Source organism: Podarcis melisellensis (genome assembly GCF_964234715.1).
Source record: "Podarcis melisellensis genome assembly, chromosome: 12".
In the NCBI taxonomy this organism is placed as follows: Eukaryota; Metazoa; Chordata; class Lepidosauria; order Squamata; family Lacertidae; genus Podarcis; species Podarcis melisellensis.
This window is the reverse complement of record NC_138544.1, coordinates 46,760,774-46,776,961: the sequence shown is the minus strand read 5'-3', so window position 1 is coordinate 46,776,961 and position 16,188 is coordinate 46,760,774. Positions and strand designations below refer to the sequence as shown.

Here is a 16,188-nt window from a genome sequence, read left to right as displayed (position 1 = left end):
GCACCATCAGCGTTCATATTTATACAAATCTTCTTGACAGGTCGGCATTACTCGTAATCCAAACGAGTTTGCATTTTTAAGAGTTTTGAAACTTGAGGGGGTCCCCCCCCCCATATTGGTAAGAAACTGAGTGCGTTAGGCGCTATTTAAACCAAAAGGAATAGGTAGAGTTGCTTGTTTATATCGTAGCTTTTAGGGTGAGCTTGTTCTCTTGTGCAGGATTCCTGCTGCGCAACCTTGTAGTAATCTAAATGGGTTTTGTATTCTCTGTTTGTAGATGAGTAAATCCTGAGAAGCCTGAGCTATAAATACCAGTCTACTGAGCTGTGACCTAAGTTTCTTTCCCCCTCCCTCCCTCTTTCTCTGTCTCCCTTCTGTGCCCTGTGGGCAGACAGCCTCATCTGGCCAGATCAGGAATCTAACAAGCAGATTATCAGGAAGAACCTCTTCATTTCAGCAGACAGGTCTTTATTTTAGCTAGTGGAGATTAGCATTAACTTCCCCTGCCCGAGAAGTTGTAGTGCAGACGGGTTGTTTCAGCCTCCTGGCCGCTTAAAGGCTGGTTCCGTGTCTTAGGGGAATTAACTTTGTCTCTCTGCCGTGTACTTACCCATCTGCAAACATATTTGCTTTCCTCCTCCCGCCTGACTGGAAAACAGCCTAAGGAGTCTAAAATGCTTCCCAATCTGTTGACCAGAGGCTGAACGCAAATAAGTTGCCTCAGCTCCCTTCCTCCAAGGTAAGGATAATCAGATCTTTCAAGAGAACAGCTACGAGGGGTTGCTTTATCTCTGCCTGCCGTGCAAGATGGTTCCTTGTGCCCCATTAGCAGCAGAAGCCAACTCCTTGTGTTAGTAACTAACATTGCGCGGGAGTTTTCTCCTTGCTTTGCTTTGATAATATCTAGGACTGTCACTCTAGCATCTTTAAGATTTCTGCTTCCCCTCTTCCATGGCCTCTTTGCAGTCACTCAATGAGAGAGGCAGCAGAGGAGGGCGACTAAAAATGGCGGACATGCAGAAAGTTCTAGAACGTTGGCATAAGCAGACAGCCTTTTGGCTCCAGTCCATTGGCTGACAGGTCTCTGTTGCTTAAGGCCAGGGGTTGGAACCAGCACCATTTTACTTCGTTCTTATCTGAGTACCAGGAGAGCAATTGGACATTTTCTCATGCTAAATTACACCACCACTTCAGAGCCTCCTGAAAGGTTACTTTCCTTTTCTAAAAACAAAACTGTCCTGGTGTTTTGCGCTGTTTTCTTCAGTAGCACTTGCCTGCCATCTTATTTTATTCCTTCTGATACTTCTGGAATTATTATTTCTTCTTCTGCACTGATGTTTTCTGGCGGGAAATAGAACATCTGTAAGGTTGTTTTTTTTAATAAAAATAAAAACTGCATCGATACCTACACTAAATTAGTGCTTTTATTCCTGCTTTGTTGGCTATACATACCCATGACAATACATGCACTAAAATTCTAAGACTTGGAATCATGGATTTTCAAATTCAGTTTATCTCCATTTCAGCTTTCCATTGCTTCCTCCCTGGTAAACTCAAGCCCAATAAGTTTGGTTTGGTTACTTCCCTTGTTATATTGTCGGTCATTCAGAAAGGTCATTTTATTCTTAATACTGCAGGACAACCTAATTCTCTTGAAGCTTTTGTAAAGAAAGTAGCTTTCCAAACTTGGGTCTCCAGCTGTTTTTGGACTACAGTTCTCGTAATCCCTGACCACTGCTCTCGTAATCCCTCCTAAGTAGGAATGATGGGAGTTATAGTCCCAAAACAGCTGGAGACCCAAGTTTGGGAAATGCTGTTCTACGGTACCTGTCACAGGAGCCTATTACATATAGTATTCATCACCACCAAAACAACCTGTTACATCCAGTGTGGTGTGTGTGTGTGTGTGTGTAATTTACTATGTGAAAGCATGGGATATCCACATGTGCACTTGTGTGGAAAGAGGGAGATAGCCCTTTAAAAGAAAGAAGAAGCAGGTTCTCTCATTTTGCATTGTCTTGCCATTCAGTTAAAAGAAGATATTATTGATTTAATTTCTGCATGCAATCAAATTGTCCAAGACTCTTCTTCGGTGATCATGCATAGCCAAGTAAAATTGTCTTCCATGAATATGGTCTTAACAATGTGTCTGTAAGTGACTGTGGAGGCCACTTCTGGATCCACACGTACTTCCACAGTGGGGACATAAGTTTCTGGGCAGTAGTTGATCAGGGTGAGGATTTGCCAAATGTGTCTTCCTCTTAGCTCATTTCTCTCTTTTGTGCTTCTTCGAAGTCCAAGATGCCTTTGGTAGAGGCTATTCCCCAATTGGAGTGCTCTCAGGCCAGTATTTCCCAATGATCTGTGCTTATACTGCCTTGAGAGCGTCTTTAAACCTCTATTGTTGTCTGCTGACATTTCACTTTCCTTTCTTAAATTGGGAATAGAGTAGTTGCTTTGGAAGACGATAATCAGGCATCCATACAAGACTAGAGTAAGAAGAGGCTGCAATGAGGAATTAGCAAATCAGAGTAAACAACAGGAACCCTCACCCCAGTCCTCTGCTTTTAGAGGAATGTAAAGGGGGGCAGCTCTCCAATTGTCTAAATCTGCACAGCCACTGTGCATATGTTCCCTTGACAATAATACTAGACTCAGATATTTTTCTTTTCTGCCTGTTCCCATGATACATTTACCACGTGTTACCAGGGATTTGACAAGCTTTGATTCTGCTTTGATGCTTTTCCATTCATGCTCCCAAATTGCTGGCCAGCCCATGATGAGCTGAAGGTTTCCTTTGCATTCTCCCAATAGTCATCCCCCTTAAAAGGGTTAGGCAGCTTTCCCTCAGCCCTGTTGTGCATTGGCTTGAATGAAAGTTGTTATGCTAATTGACATCATTGGCAGGTTTTTGTTTGTTTGTAGGTCTTCAGTCTCAAATGGAGGAGTGCTGGGTGGGTATAGGAGGTGTAATCTCATTATTGCCTTCTCTTAGCCCTGGTGGGTAATGGCCAGTTGCAAAGGAAGACTTTTGCCCTTTCCCTTTCCACAGCAATGTGACAGTTCTTTCCTTCCCCATAAAAGCAAGACCAAACTCTCTTGCAGGAAGAGATCCTACCACGCCAGGAGCTGTAGGCTGTTTCCAGCAACGATAGTTACTTCTGATGTAACCTTAAATGTTTTTAAGTTAACTGTAATAGAGTTTTCTAAAAAGGGAGTCCTAAAAATTATGGACTTCCTCGGTATGTATGATAACAGGGTACATGGAGTATGAAAGTGTTAAGAAATGCAGAAATAATGGGTGGAAAAAACTAAAACGTGTTTCAGGATGTTTGAGTAGACACCTCCGTATCGGAAAGTAGATGCAAACATTAAGTAAGATGCTTTTGTAAGAACTTGTTTTCTGCTCTCTTTGCAGGTATATGTCTCGGGTTCATGGTATGCACCCCAAAGAGACCACACGCCAGCTTAGTTTAGCAGTGAAGGACGGCCTAGTTGTTGAGACCTTGACAGTGGGATGTAAGGGATCTAAAGCTGGTATTGAGCAAGAAGGATACTGGCTTCCTGGAGATGAGATTGTGAGTATATTTCCCACAAGGCTTTACCTTGCATTTCCTGGTACGTTGACTTGCAATCTTGCTACTTGCAGTGCGTTCTTGCAGCTTGTGCACGGGGCCTCAGGACAGCTTGCTTTCTTTTACTTACTGGATTGAAAGTTATTACCCTTCCGCAGTCTCATGTAGCTATAAGAGTTTTGGTTTCCAGCAAAGAATGTTTTAGAACAGGGGTTTCCAAACTGTGGCCCGTGTGCTGCCAGTGGTCCACAAGCTTCATCGAAGTGCTGTGTGAGAATTTGTGATTGAAGATGGCACATTCGTCACGTTAAAAATTCCTGCTGGTTTCTCATTGTATTTTTATGGCTTCGTTTATTTTTTATGTTGTATTGTAATTTGAATTCCACGGAGCTCAAATTGTAATACAAAAATATACAATGAGCAAACAATAAAAAAACAATAAAATAAACTTACAATTGTTACAACAGGCAGAAAAAAATCATTAAGTGGTCTGGGAAGACAGATCATTGGCAATTTTCAAGTGGACCATGGGCGGAAAAGTTTGGGAACCACTGTTTTAGGACCAAACTAATTATTTACCAGATGAGAGCCTCATAGGTGAATGAAAGAAGTTTAGTTTTATTTTTTACAAAAAAAAAAAAAAATAGACAGTCGTACCTCAGAAGTTGAACAGAATCCGTTCGACTTCCAAAAGGTTCGGAAACCAAGGCTTGGCTTCCGATTGGCTGCAGGAAGCTCCTGCAGACAATTGGAAGCCGTGTTGGACGTTTGGGTTCTGAAGAACGTTGGCAAACTGGAACACAAACTCCTGGGTTTGTGGCGTTCGGGATCCAAAACGTTCGAATTGTAAGGCGTTCGACTTCCGAGGTACAAATGTAATGGGTTTTAGCCAATTCGAGTCCTACTCAGAGTAGGCTCTTTGAAATAAGTGAAACTAAGTCATGTTCATTAATTTCAATGGGTCTACCCTGAGTAGGACCAGCACTGGATACAACCCAGTGTGTATAGATAATGTATATACATACATACATATGGGGAGATTGCTATTCTGCTTTTGGGCTCCCCATAGCATCTGGTTGGCCACAATGAGAACAGGATAGTAGACTAGATGAACCACTGGCCTGATCCGCAGGTTATGTTACTATTCTTTAGCCATAGATTAATTTTAAGGAATGGAAGTAGTCCAGGATCAAAACACCTTCTTCAGTCTGAAAATTCTAACCTTAATTCCTGCCCCCCTCAACAACATATCATGTCACAAGCTGCTTTTGAATATGCTCTCCCCAGTTTCAAAGGAGGGGAGCTGCTCTTTAGGAAGCCTAAGCCCAGAGCACACGGAACTTGTCGTGTAGGTTCAACGGATCCAGGCCATAGGGTTATCAGTCTTAAAATATGACCCAAAAGCGGGGAAGGGGAGAATTTCGCCAGTATGTCTAGGGATAGATGTTTGCTCGTTAATTGCCCTGTTCTGGTAGGTTATATTTGAAGCACCTAATACTGGTTGCTGTTGGCATGGGTATGACCAAGAATGGCTGTTCTTATGTTCTTTTTGCAGAAGGGTCCTGGATGAATGCCGTCTGAGGAGCTACCATGCAAGAGTTTAGGAGTCTCACTGGGTGTAGGGGTAGGCTGGGGTGGCCAGTTTTTGTCCTTTAAAGTCCTGAGCATTAGGAGAGGCCAGGACCTCTGGGTTGGTGAGTGGCCCCCAGTTTGGCTTGTGAGTCACCACAGAGACCAACCCCAAGCTCCCTTGCCTATCAGATTTATGGCATTTGGGTCATAAAAGTTGGGTGCTTTTATCTATGATGAGTTGTTACATTCAATGAAAAATCAGATGAACAATTATTACAAATCACTTGGAATAATGCAACAGTATAGCCTGACCCAATCAGAACTTTCTAAAATATATGCTTATTTAAAACCTAATTTATATTTACTTGTACAGTGTCAGTCAGTATGCCAGGACCCTGGGAAAAGATTGGCTGTTTCGTCAACAAGATAATGTTGCTGCGATAAGGTGGCCCATTTGAAAAGTTAATTCTAAGTGGCTAATTTTTAGGTAAATTACAGACTCAGAAATAAGGTTACCATGCTGAATGAAGGCATTTACAAACCAGTTGCTTGAAGAATAGTAGAATGCCGGTAACCTCATGCGACAAGGATAATTGCTTAATAATAATACGATCCAATGCATGTTTACTTGAGAATAAGTTCCATTGTTTTCAGTGGGGCTCACTCCCAGGAATGTATGTATATTATTGCAGCCTACATTTAAAATGGATGCGGGTGGCGCTGTGGTCTAAACCACAGAGCCTAGGGCTTGCCAATCAGAAGGTCGGCAGTTTGAATCCCCGTGACGGTGTGAGCTCCCGTTGCTCGGTCCCTGCTCCTGCCAACCTAGCAGTTCGAAATGACTTCAGAGTGCAAGTAGATAAATAGGTACCGCTCCGGCAGGAAGGTAAACAGCATTTCTGTGCGCTGCTCTGGTTCACCAGAAAGCGGCTTAGTCATGCTGGCCACATGAGCTGTACGCTGGCTCCCTCGGCCAATAAAGCAAGATGAGCCCTGCAACCCCAGAGTCATTCACGACTGGACCTAATGGTCAGGGGTCCCTTTACCTTTAAACTTATATCCATACTAGAGTAGCAGAAACCCTGCCTTAGAAAACAAAAACAGATTTTGAAGAGCTAATTTAGTCAACCTTGCCCCAACGTGGTGATCTCCAGAGATAGTTGAACTACATCTCCCATCATCCTTGACCGTTGGCCATGCTGGCTCTGGCTGATGGGAGGTGGAGTCCAACAACAGCTGGGGGGCTCCAGGGTGGGGAACACTGATCTAGGGAAAAGAGGACAGGGTCGTTCAGCTGTAGACAGCAGTTCAAAATGGTTGTATATATTTACAGGTACCTTTTGTCCCTTCGTTCCCTTTTTGCTTGGAGAATTTCTGCTGGTCCCTGTTTCAGCTGTTAATTTTTTCAAGTTAGAAACCTTAATATTCTTGACACATTTTACATGGCCTAAGACATAATACCATATCAACTTTGTGGTGCTGGACTCAAGTGTTCAGTTTGGTTAGTAATGCCCTTGAGGGTTTGTGTCAGACATGATGTACGTAGGGTTGTGTGCACTTTGCACTAAAGGAAAAACAAAATCCTCCCCCTTCCCCCAAGATTGCCAAAGTAATTCATACAGAAGTGGCGATATATAAATAAAGCAAATCTCCTCATCTTTCCCCAGTCTGCATAATTATTATGCTGCAGTTACTCAAGCAAAGGCACATTAGCTTTATATAGCACTGAAACATTGTCCCATCAAAATTTAAACATCTTCTGAGCTCTCCTCTGACTTTAGCATGCATTGCCCATATTCCTAGCCAGAAGGTGGTGGAGAAAGTGAACTGAGCTTTTCAAAATGCTGGAATGTACACCCAAGTATCATTTTCTGTGGGTTTTCTGTGCTCGTATGGAATTGCAGAATATGTACAGTCTTGTATGCTTCTATTTTAAAAAAGGGGGGGGATCAAAGAAGGTGTGAGATTCTTTCTTTTCCCATGTACATATGGACCACATTTAAAAGGATTTTGCCCATCATAGCTTCCACACTAATACTATTCTTGCACCACACTGCTATAGCGAAGATTAATTTAATTAAATCAATTTGGAATGCTGAGATGAAAGGTGTTGTATAAATGCAAACTTTACATATCTTCTGTAATTAAGGAAGCTGATTTTTTTTTTGCTTCAGTTTGTTTAATAAATACCCTGACTGACATTCATTTAGAAACTTTAACACTGTTTTTTTCTCTTTTAAAAAAAATATTTAATTACCGGTACTGCCGTCCCACTGCCCCCTTCCACTACCAAATGCTGTTCTTGGTACAAAAGAATGAAGACTCTTGGTTATCATTTTTGCATCATTTGTTTTTCAGTTTTCATGTGTCCAAAATATTTACTGGGCATAGGCATTGTCTTTGAATGCAGCAGATATGCCTTTGGTTCATTGAGTTCTGATGCAGATGAGCTGCATTTTTTAAAAGAAGTTTGCTTGCATCCTTGATCCTTAGTACACTGTGATCCAGCTGCACATGTGTATAATCTCACTCACCTTGGGGCTTTAGAAAATAGGAGCAATATACAAGACATACTCTTGTAACATGCGAAGTAACCCTGACTGCCAGTTATTCTGTTCCAGGCCTCCATGTCTTGCGATCCAGCACAGCTCTCACAACTCCGTATGCAATTCTGTAGAACTTCCCAAAGACCAAATGCAAAAATAAGACATTTGTTATTCCACAAAGTGTCCGTTTCTTTAAATAATAGCTTTTACATAATGCGTGCAGTGCCAAAATCACATTCATGTGTAATACAGGGGTGTCTCAAAGCCAAAGTTCCGCCCAAATATTCCTTCCTTCGATAAAGAGAAAAGGATCTCTACAAGTATACTTGTTGCTAAAGGATAATCCACAGACCGGCAAAAAAACCCAGTGCACATCCTCGGGAGTATTGCAGCTTTGCTGTCAATCACTCAAACCGCAGTGGCAGTGCCCCCCCCAACTGTGTGAAATCCTAAACGGGATGCCTTACTTTTATATTTGGTCTTTGGGAGGTTCTATATAATTGCATACAGAGTTGTGATCCAGCACATCATGAAAGCAGCCCGCCAGCCGTGTATGGTGAACCCACCTGGGGTTTAGTAAACCTGTTGTTTTGTGCTGTTGGCCTTTGACTGAGGGTTGACAGGTACCTGCCAGGCCATAGTAGATGACTGGAGGGCTATGTTTAGCTTCATGGGTGAGAAAGTTATATTTGGTGTGTGTGTACACACACACACACACACACACACACACACACTTAAAAAATCAAAATCACAACTACTCTGGATTACCAATAAAAAAGGTTAGTATCACAATGAGTTCTTCACCTGTTTTTAAAGTACAGTCCAGAACCACATAAACACTTCCCCTTATAGTCTACAGGTTTCTTTTCCACTTGCACTGTGTAATTTTGTATTAAAACAACCCTACTTCTCCCTGCAATGGCAGTGTTTATCAGTCAGCTTTTTGATCATGTTCCCCATTGTCTGCTAGCTAGTACACTGGCCCCACGAGCCTCCCCTTCTACATGCAAGGATAACACTTACCAATTTGCACCGGGTTTTCTGATTATTTTCAGCAGTCACTCCCAAGGTGCTATTGTCCCCTGCTTTTTTATTTTATTTTTAACCTGCATTTTTAAAATTTATGAAATGTGGAGACAAGTACCTGATAAAGTATTAACATCAAAGCGCTTCCTGGATATTCCAAAGGGTTGACCACCAATGCTTTATGGCATATGATACAAGCATTTGCTTCTTCCCAGGGGTTATTCAGTGAGCATGTCAGTCCCCTTGCTAATTACGAACAGTGCCAGCGATTGGACCATTATGGCTCTGTCCTTGCTTTGAGTGTGTGTTTTCCTAATTAATTTTAACTGCTTGGGAAAGCTTTCAGGAGGCCAAAAAGGGAAGAGGGGTAAATGGGTGTAGATAAAGTAGTCCATATAGTTTGCTTTAGGGGGGTGGTGGTAATTGTATAGTCAGAATGCTATCTGTAACAGTGTGCTTTCCCCATATCCATGTTTCAATTCGTTTTAGTCCTATGTGCCTCAGATGGGTTCCAGCACAGAGACCATGTGTTTTTGTTTTGTTTTGTTTTTTATTTCGAAAGGCCTACAGTATGCAGCCTTTCTCCCGGACAACAGCAAAAATCAAGGTGAACAACTTTTGCACTATGTAGTCTTTGAATTTCCTTGTTATATTCTCTTATTTCTGTTGTGCATTAAGGATAGTCTAGAACTGTTGCTTCTGCAAATACGAGTTGTTGTATTAATAATGCCTGTCATCCATCTTCCATGCAGTTCTGAGATTGGCCTGCACAGGACTGTCGTTTATAGTATTATTTTTCTTCTTCTTCTTCCTGGGGAGCTGGAAGTGGTTACTCACATGTTTTGCCACAAGATGTGAAGTTGCAATGGTTTCCCTTTTATCAGTTGTTTCTGGGAGTAGATGATGACACCTGGTGGCAGACGCGGCAAGTGCAGAGAAGGACTTTTCGTACTTTCTAGATCTGCCATTATTAGAACGCTGGCGGCCAGATGTTAAAGTTATATAAATACCTCCTGTCTCATGCGAGGAAATCACATGGCAAACATCCATGTACATCTCTGGCCCTGCAAATGTTCCAACACATATTCAGATGGTAGGCATTTAGAAACAAAAGATCTTGATATTTAAAAATAGTGATAGGATACACATGATAGCAGGAAGAGACATTTGCCAAAATTACCCTTTTGGCATTAGGATGCATTTCTGTCCTTGAAATTTTACTACTGAATTTCTTTTTAAATTTAGATTTTAAAACCATTACCTTTTAAACTACCTTTTAAACTTTAAATTGTTATTTTTTAATTGGAGCTTTTTACATTAGTGGCGCAGGCCCCTTGCTCCTTCCCCGTTGGCACAAAGACTAGCCTCCTACCCAAGATCATATTCCTCCCCCTTTCTACCTTCTTCAACATGGTTATGCAAATATTTTTTTCTCTTGTTATGGATCTCCTTCTCATTTTATATCTCTCTCTATAAATGTATCTCCAAAACTAAGCTTTAAAAATTGGTGATGAAAATGCTAAAGAAAATGCTTTTTTTTTAACCTGTGTAATTATTCAATGTATCTGGATGTCACCCTAAACCATGGTTTGGCACAAGGGTGAGAACAAGCTGCAGGTGAACCTTATACTTGTCCACCTTCCCTTCCTGTCATCCAGCACAGCTGCAAGGAGGAGTTTGGAGACTTTTTTTGCTTCTGTTTTTGCTTAAACACATGTTGCCATCCAAACAGACAAAACAGTATATGAAGTTGGTTTGTTTCTTGCAAACCTTAGTTAATGTTAACCACGGTGTGTCAGTTTGGATGACACAACAAACTATGGTTAAGTGAAAACGGAAGCAAAAGCTTCGGAATACCTTGTGGCTGTACTGGATGAGAAGAGGGGAGCATATGATCTGAGGCTCATTGCAGTTTGTCATCGTCACACTAAACCATGGCTTAGCATGACATCTGAATTGAGCTTTTGTCCTTGACTTGGTAATGTCATTATGAAGGACACACTTGGGATATCCTTCAGTTTATGTTTATTTAATGCTCCTCAAGCATATGGTAAAAAACAAACAAGCAACCACCTGTCATTTTAAGGCTCTGTACCTGTGTTGCAACATAATGCATTTCTGCTATGTTGGGTGGTGGATGTTTTAAAGATGGTTCAGTCCTAGTATGTCAGACAATTAAGCAGAACAATCTCCTTTTGACCAAGGATTTTATACTAGGGGGTTTTATACCAGGACACAGGACTGTGACCTGTGTTACCTGGATCCCAAGTTGCTCCAAAGCTATGTGGAAAAAGCCCTTAGGTGCAACGCAGCAATAAGGCATTCTGTGCTCAAGCTATATGAACTTTGTGTTAGCGATTTGGAAATCTCAAATTTTATCTCCTCTTTAGTTTTGTTTTTGTTTTAGATAATTAATAGTAAGGGCCCAATTCACCCAGAGGTTCCTTTGCAGAAGCCCTATTGAAATCCATTTGAGTTGAACAAGCCCTCATAGTGCTATTGTACAGCGTTCTTTCATTTAAATGGGAGGTTAAGGCTATCAGTGGCTGCTAGCCATGATGGCCACACTTTACCTCCACTGTCAGAGGCAATACGTCTCTGAATACCAGCTGCTTGTAGTCACAAGTAGGAGAGTAATGTTGCACTCAGGTGCTGCTTGCAGGCTTCCCATAGGCAACAGGGTGTCCATGAGTCTAGATGGACCTTTGGCCTGATCCAGTTAAGTTCTTTTTGTGACCCTTGAAGAAAGACTTCCCAGTGGTGGATTGTGCCAAAACATTTTCTTCTTAAATTGGGTCTTTGCTGCTGCTGAGCATTTGGGCAAACCTGTTCAAAGAAGAGGAAGGGGAATCCAGTGTGAGAAAGCTCATTAAGATTAACACCCCTTTAGACTTTGGTAAATAATATATCAAATGTAAAAATCAGGTGTGCTTTGTCTTCTTTCTGGAGCATTTTGATCTGTGCTATGAGTATAGCTCTAGTATAGTTCTAGGGAGGAGCTTATGGTATGAAAAGGCAACAGAAAGTAAAAGTCAACACCTTTATTTTATGCTACTGGTGAAGAATACATTGCACGTGTCTTTCTGTTTTTAATATTGTAGTTGATAGTGAGTCTAAAGAAAAGTTAAGAGGATTGGTGTTTTGTTTTGTTTTTCTAAAGCAGAAAATTGCTGTGATTGTGCAAATCACATGGGCTGCTCTCACAAATCATACATTTGTATGAGTGAAAGCCCCACATATATGCTCATCCGGTCCGAATATGTTGTTAGGGTAAAAGAACACATCTAATCAATGGGCTGCACCCAACTAAGTCATACTCTGAGTAAACCCATTGAAATTGAAGGACTTAAGTTAGCAAACTAATGTAAGGCCAGTGATTTCAAGGGTCCTACTCTGACTTTTCCAGGCCCAAAACATTTGGGTTTCTGTGGAATTTTCTTAATTTTCTACTTTGGTCATGTTAAGGCACTATGCAGGTAGGAGCACCCAGGTGTGTTCCATCCATGCACAATGCAGTTATTCTGGATTCTGATAGATTATGGCCAATATATTTAAGGCAGTAAAAGAGCTGATACTCCCTGAATTTGGCAGGATTCAGTGCCAGTGAAAATTTTCCAACAGAGACAGGCTTCTTATAATATGTAATATGCCTAGAGAGATTGCTGGTGGGCTCGGAGGATGAGAATGTTTCCTAGACTTGATGCAGACACATCAACTTCAAAGGCTGATGAGAAACACTTCATATTCACAGAATGAAATAACAAACGAAGGAATGAGATATTTCCTTTTTTCACATAACATAACATTATACAGAAGTTAAAATTTAGGGAGACCAGGTGAAAAAAAGGACAAATCTCCTGTAATAATATTTTTTAATTATTATTTGTACCCTGTCCATCTGGCTGAACTTCGCCAGCCACTCTGGGCGGCTTACACTACATATAAAAACATAGTAAAACACCAAACATTAAAAAAACCTTATTGATACAGGGCTGCCTACAGATGTCTTCTAAAAGTTGTGTAGTTCTTTATCTCCTTGACATCTGAAGGAGGGTGCCACCGCTGAGAAAGCCCTCTGCCTGGTTCCCTGTAACTTCACTTCTCGCAGTGAGGGAACCACCAGAAGATCCTCAGAGGAGGACCTTAGTGTCCGGGTAGAATGATATTGATGGAGACACTCTTTCAGGTATACTGGGCCGAGGCCATTTAGGGCTTTAAAAGTCAGCACCAACACTTTGAATTGTGCTCGGAAACATAAAGTGAAGGTCCTTTAGGACTGGTGTTATATGGTCCCAGCAGCTGCTCCCAGTCATCAGTCTAGCTGCCGCATTCTGTATTAGTTGTAGTTTCCTAGTCACCTTCATAGTTAGCCCCATGTAAAGTGTGTTGCAGTAGTCCACGCGGGAGATAACCAGGGCATGTACCACCCTGGTGAGACAGTCTGTGGACAGGTAGGGTCGTACCTTTAATAGTTTTGTAGAAGCATGAATTTTAGCAGATATATACTGTCATGCAGCTGTTAAAGGTGCAGCAGCCCTGTTCTTGATTCACACGGTCATCCTATCTTAATTCATTACTGAAGTAGAGTTAGGAAGAAAAATGAGCTCAGATTTCACCACCCTAGGTGTTGCAAGATCTGAGTCACACACATGAGGGCCTCTTGTGGTGAGCTGGTTCACATGTCCCATTAAACCACATTAAAGTTTATTCTGAACCATTGCTCCTCCAGCCTTGGTTTCCTAATTGTGATTTGCTTGTGGGAAACATACAACAAGCACCGATTTGCACATAACACGATTCCAGCCTCTGGTTTTTTTCCCTCCCTGCTGCAGCAGGAGCAGAGAAGGAGCAAAACACTCTTTCATATTGAACAATTGCTTATTTTAAAGGATGGTTTAAAGGGATGTGTGAACAAGCCCAGCATGTCTGCAAGATGCCTGGTGCAAAACTTGGTTCTGAGGCTTCGCTGACACCCCCAATAATCTTGTTGCCTCAGACGACAGCTTTAGTTGTTCCTGCAGTGGAGTTGCCCCTATCAGGGAAAACAGTTGGAAATTGCCACTAGAATATTTATTTATTTGTTATCTGTAGCATAAAGGCATTGGTCACAATCCAGGATAGCTGATTGTGCTGCGCTGAGGGATTTTTGTTTTTGTTTTCCCTCGCAGTGCTCATGGCTAGGAGTTCAACTTCTGTTTCTGTTCTGTTTTGTTTTTTTAAAGAAGGTATTGAAGAGCATTTGAACATATTTTACCCATTGGTTGCTTAATTCCTTCCTACCGACATCAATGGGGTTTAAAGAGGACTTAGCTTTGGCTGGATTGTGGCTCATTCAGAGTTGGGAAATAGAAGTGGAGAGATGAGAGACAACTGTTACTTTTTTCTGAATTGTGTTGAGAAATCCTATTTATAGGCTTCATTTACACAGTTGAAAATGTTTGAAGGACCAAGAACAAAATTAGGTCAAACTTTCCAATATTTGGATTGATTGAAATCGCATTGCAAAAGGTATGTTAAAAGAAAAAAAATAAGCTGCTTAATATTGCCATATTCTAAAGTTTAAAAAGACGCCTGTTTTGTTATGCTCTGCTTGTAGGTTCTCATAAATTTCAAAACTTCGTCCCATTTGTGGATTTTAGTTGAACTTGCACCAGGAGTCGTGAGCTCTTACATGGACCTCTGCTTTGACCCAGAATAGGTCAACTTCAACAGATCTTTCTGTTTTATCCTGAAGGCCTATTTCGATTTTTAAAAAAGCCAATCTCAGTGAAGGAAATGAGAATTTATAAACTGCAACCTTTCCAATGAACCCAATCAGAGCAACAACAAACTACAAGGCAGCAGAATTTGGAAGGAGGAGGGAGATGGTTCAATCCATTTTAGCACTAACCTCCAGCAAAAGATCTGGATTTGGCAATTATGTATACTTCACATTTCAGTTGAGTTCCAGTTGAGTTCTCAGGCTTGGTTCACACTTGGGTGGAAGAAAGTCCTCCTCCAGCTGCATGGGATTTTGAGGAGAGGAGGCTGTCCACCTGTGTTCAGCTCAGTCACACAGGACAGTATCTGCTTACCGTCATTCCGTGCTCTTGGAGAGATATCAGGAGACTCAGGAGACACTTCTGCTCTTATCCTACATACAGCCCATCTTCCTCTGCAGCTCTGACTGTCTTTTGAAAACAGTGGCTTCTTTTGCCTAGTCAGGGGAGGTAAGCTATATAGAATAATTTGATGCTTTCGAAAGGAAGTCATAGCTGCTTAGACAGATTGGCATGGGGTTGCAATAGCAACTCCTGTTCCTTTTTTCCTTTCCAAGAATTCAGGTAAGGCGAATTATCTTCTGAACTCTGCTTGAAAGGAGTTCCCTCAATTCCTCAACGTCCCAAACAGCTGGAGGTGGATTCCAGTCCACGCTTTCAAGCATATAACAGGGGTATAAAATCATGGTTTTAGCGGCCTAATGCCAAGAGAGTACTCTCATCACCTTTCTTCAAGAAGATAGAGGTTGTGTAGGGATTTTATAAAGCTTGCATTATTCAAGCTTGCACTATTAATTTCTTTTAGCGGGGCAGTTTTTCTGTATAGCTGGGGACATTGCATATATGTTGTGTTTGTGTTGCTAACCAGACACTCTCATAACAAGCCTTTCTTAGAGGTTAAAACCTTAGTATTCAGTCATCTAAACATTTTTTTTAAAAAAAATAGGGTTTCAAGTTTAAAAAAGAATTGAATAAACCATTAAAGAGGTATGGTAATTAAAAAAAAATATTTATAATGCCTGTTACTAGACTTCAAGAAATGTGCTTTGCTCATGGCTGTTTCAGATACTGACAGAATGTTCTATCAAATTATTTTGTATTTTTTGTAGGACTGGGAGACAGAAACTCATGACTGGTATTGTTTTGAATGCCATTTGCCCGGAGAGGTGTTGATATGTGACCTGTGTTTTCGTGTATATCATTCCAAGTGTTTATCTGATGAGTTCAGGCTTAGAGACAGCAGTAGTCACTGGCAATGCCCAGTTTGCAGGGTGAGTACATCTGAGCTTTCATGTGCTGAATAGAGACTTGGTATTTGTTATTTCTAGTTTCAAGAAGATGTTTCTGGCCAGGAGAAAACACCCAGTTTTGCCTACTTTGGGGATGGCGAACCTGTAGCTCTCTGGATTCTTTAACTGGGACCCTTAACTTTCAACAGACCCAGCCAACATGATCAGTAATCTGGGATGATGGGAGCTGTAGTCTACTAACACCCAGAAGGTCACAGGTTCCGCCATCCCTACCTAAACAATGCATATGTTAAGTGCAAATCCGGAATATGGTCAAATTTGGATGTGCCTGGGCAAAATCTAGAAAAGCCTGCTGTCAATGGGCATCTCTTGAAAGAGACATTAGAACAAATGTTTTGCTAGATTGGTCTGAAGCAAATCATGATGTGCCATAAGCTGGAATTCCAGAAATACCTAAGTG

The 16,188-nt window shown here is 41.4% G+C and overlaps 1 protein-coding gene across 10 annotated transcripts in view; it reads left to right on the top strand.

The window, feature by feature from the left end:
* The window catches only part of ZMYND11 (zinc finger MYND-type containing 11), a 102,273-nt gene that overhangs the window by 60,700 nt on the left and 25,385 nt on the right, over positions 1–16,188 (top strand). For 4 of the 10 annotated variants that reach the window (XM_081882394.1, XM_081882388.1, XM_081882392.1 and 1 more), the window contains exons 3-5: positions 3,419–3,578; positions 9,282–9,326; positions 15,588–15,749. In XM_081882394.1, the coding sequence (XP_081738520.1) occupies positions 3,419–3,578; positions 9,282–9,326; positions 15,588–15,749 (367 nt within the window). The remainder of the gene's footprint in view (positions 1–3,418; positions 3,579–9,281; positions 9,327–15,587; positions 15,750–16,188) is intronic. The other 6 variants (XM_081882391.1, XM_081882396.1, XM_081882393.1 and 3 more) reach the window with 3 other exon arrangements.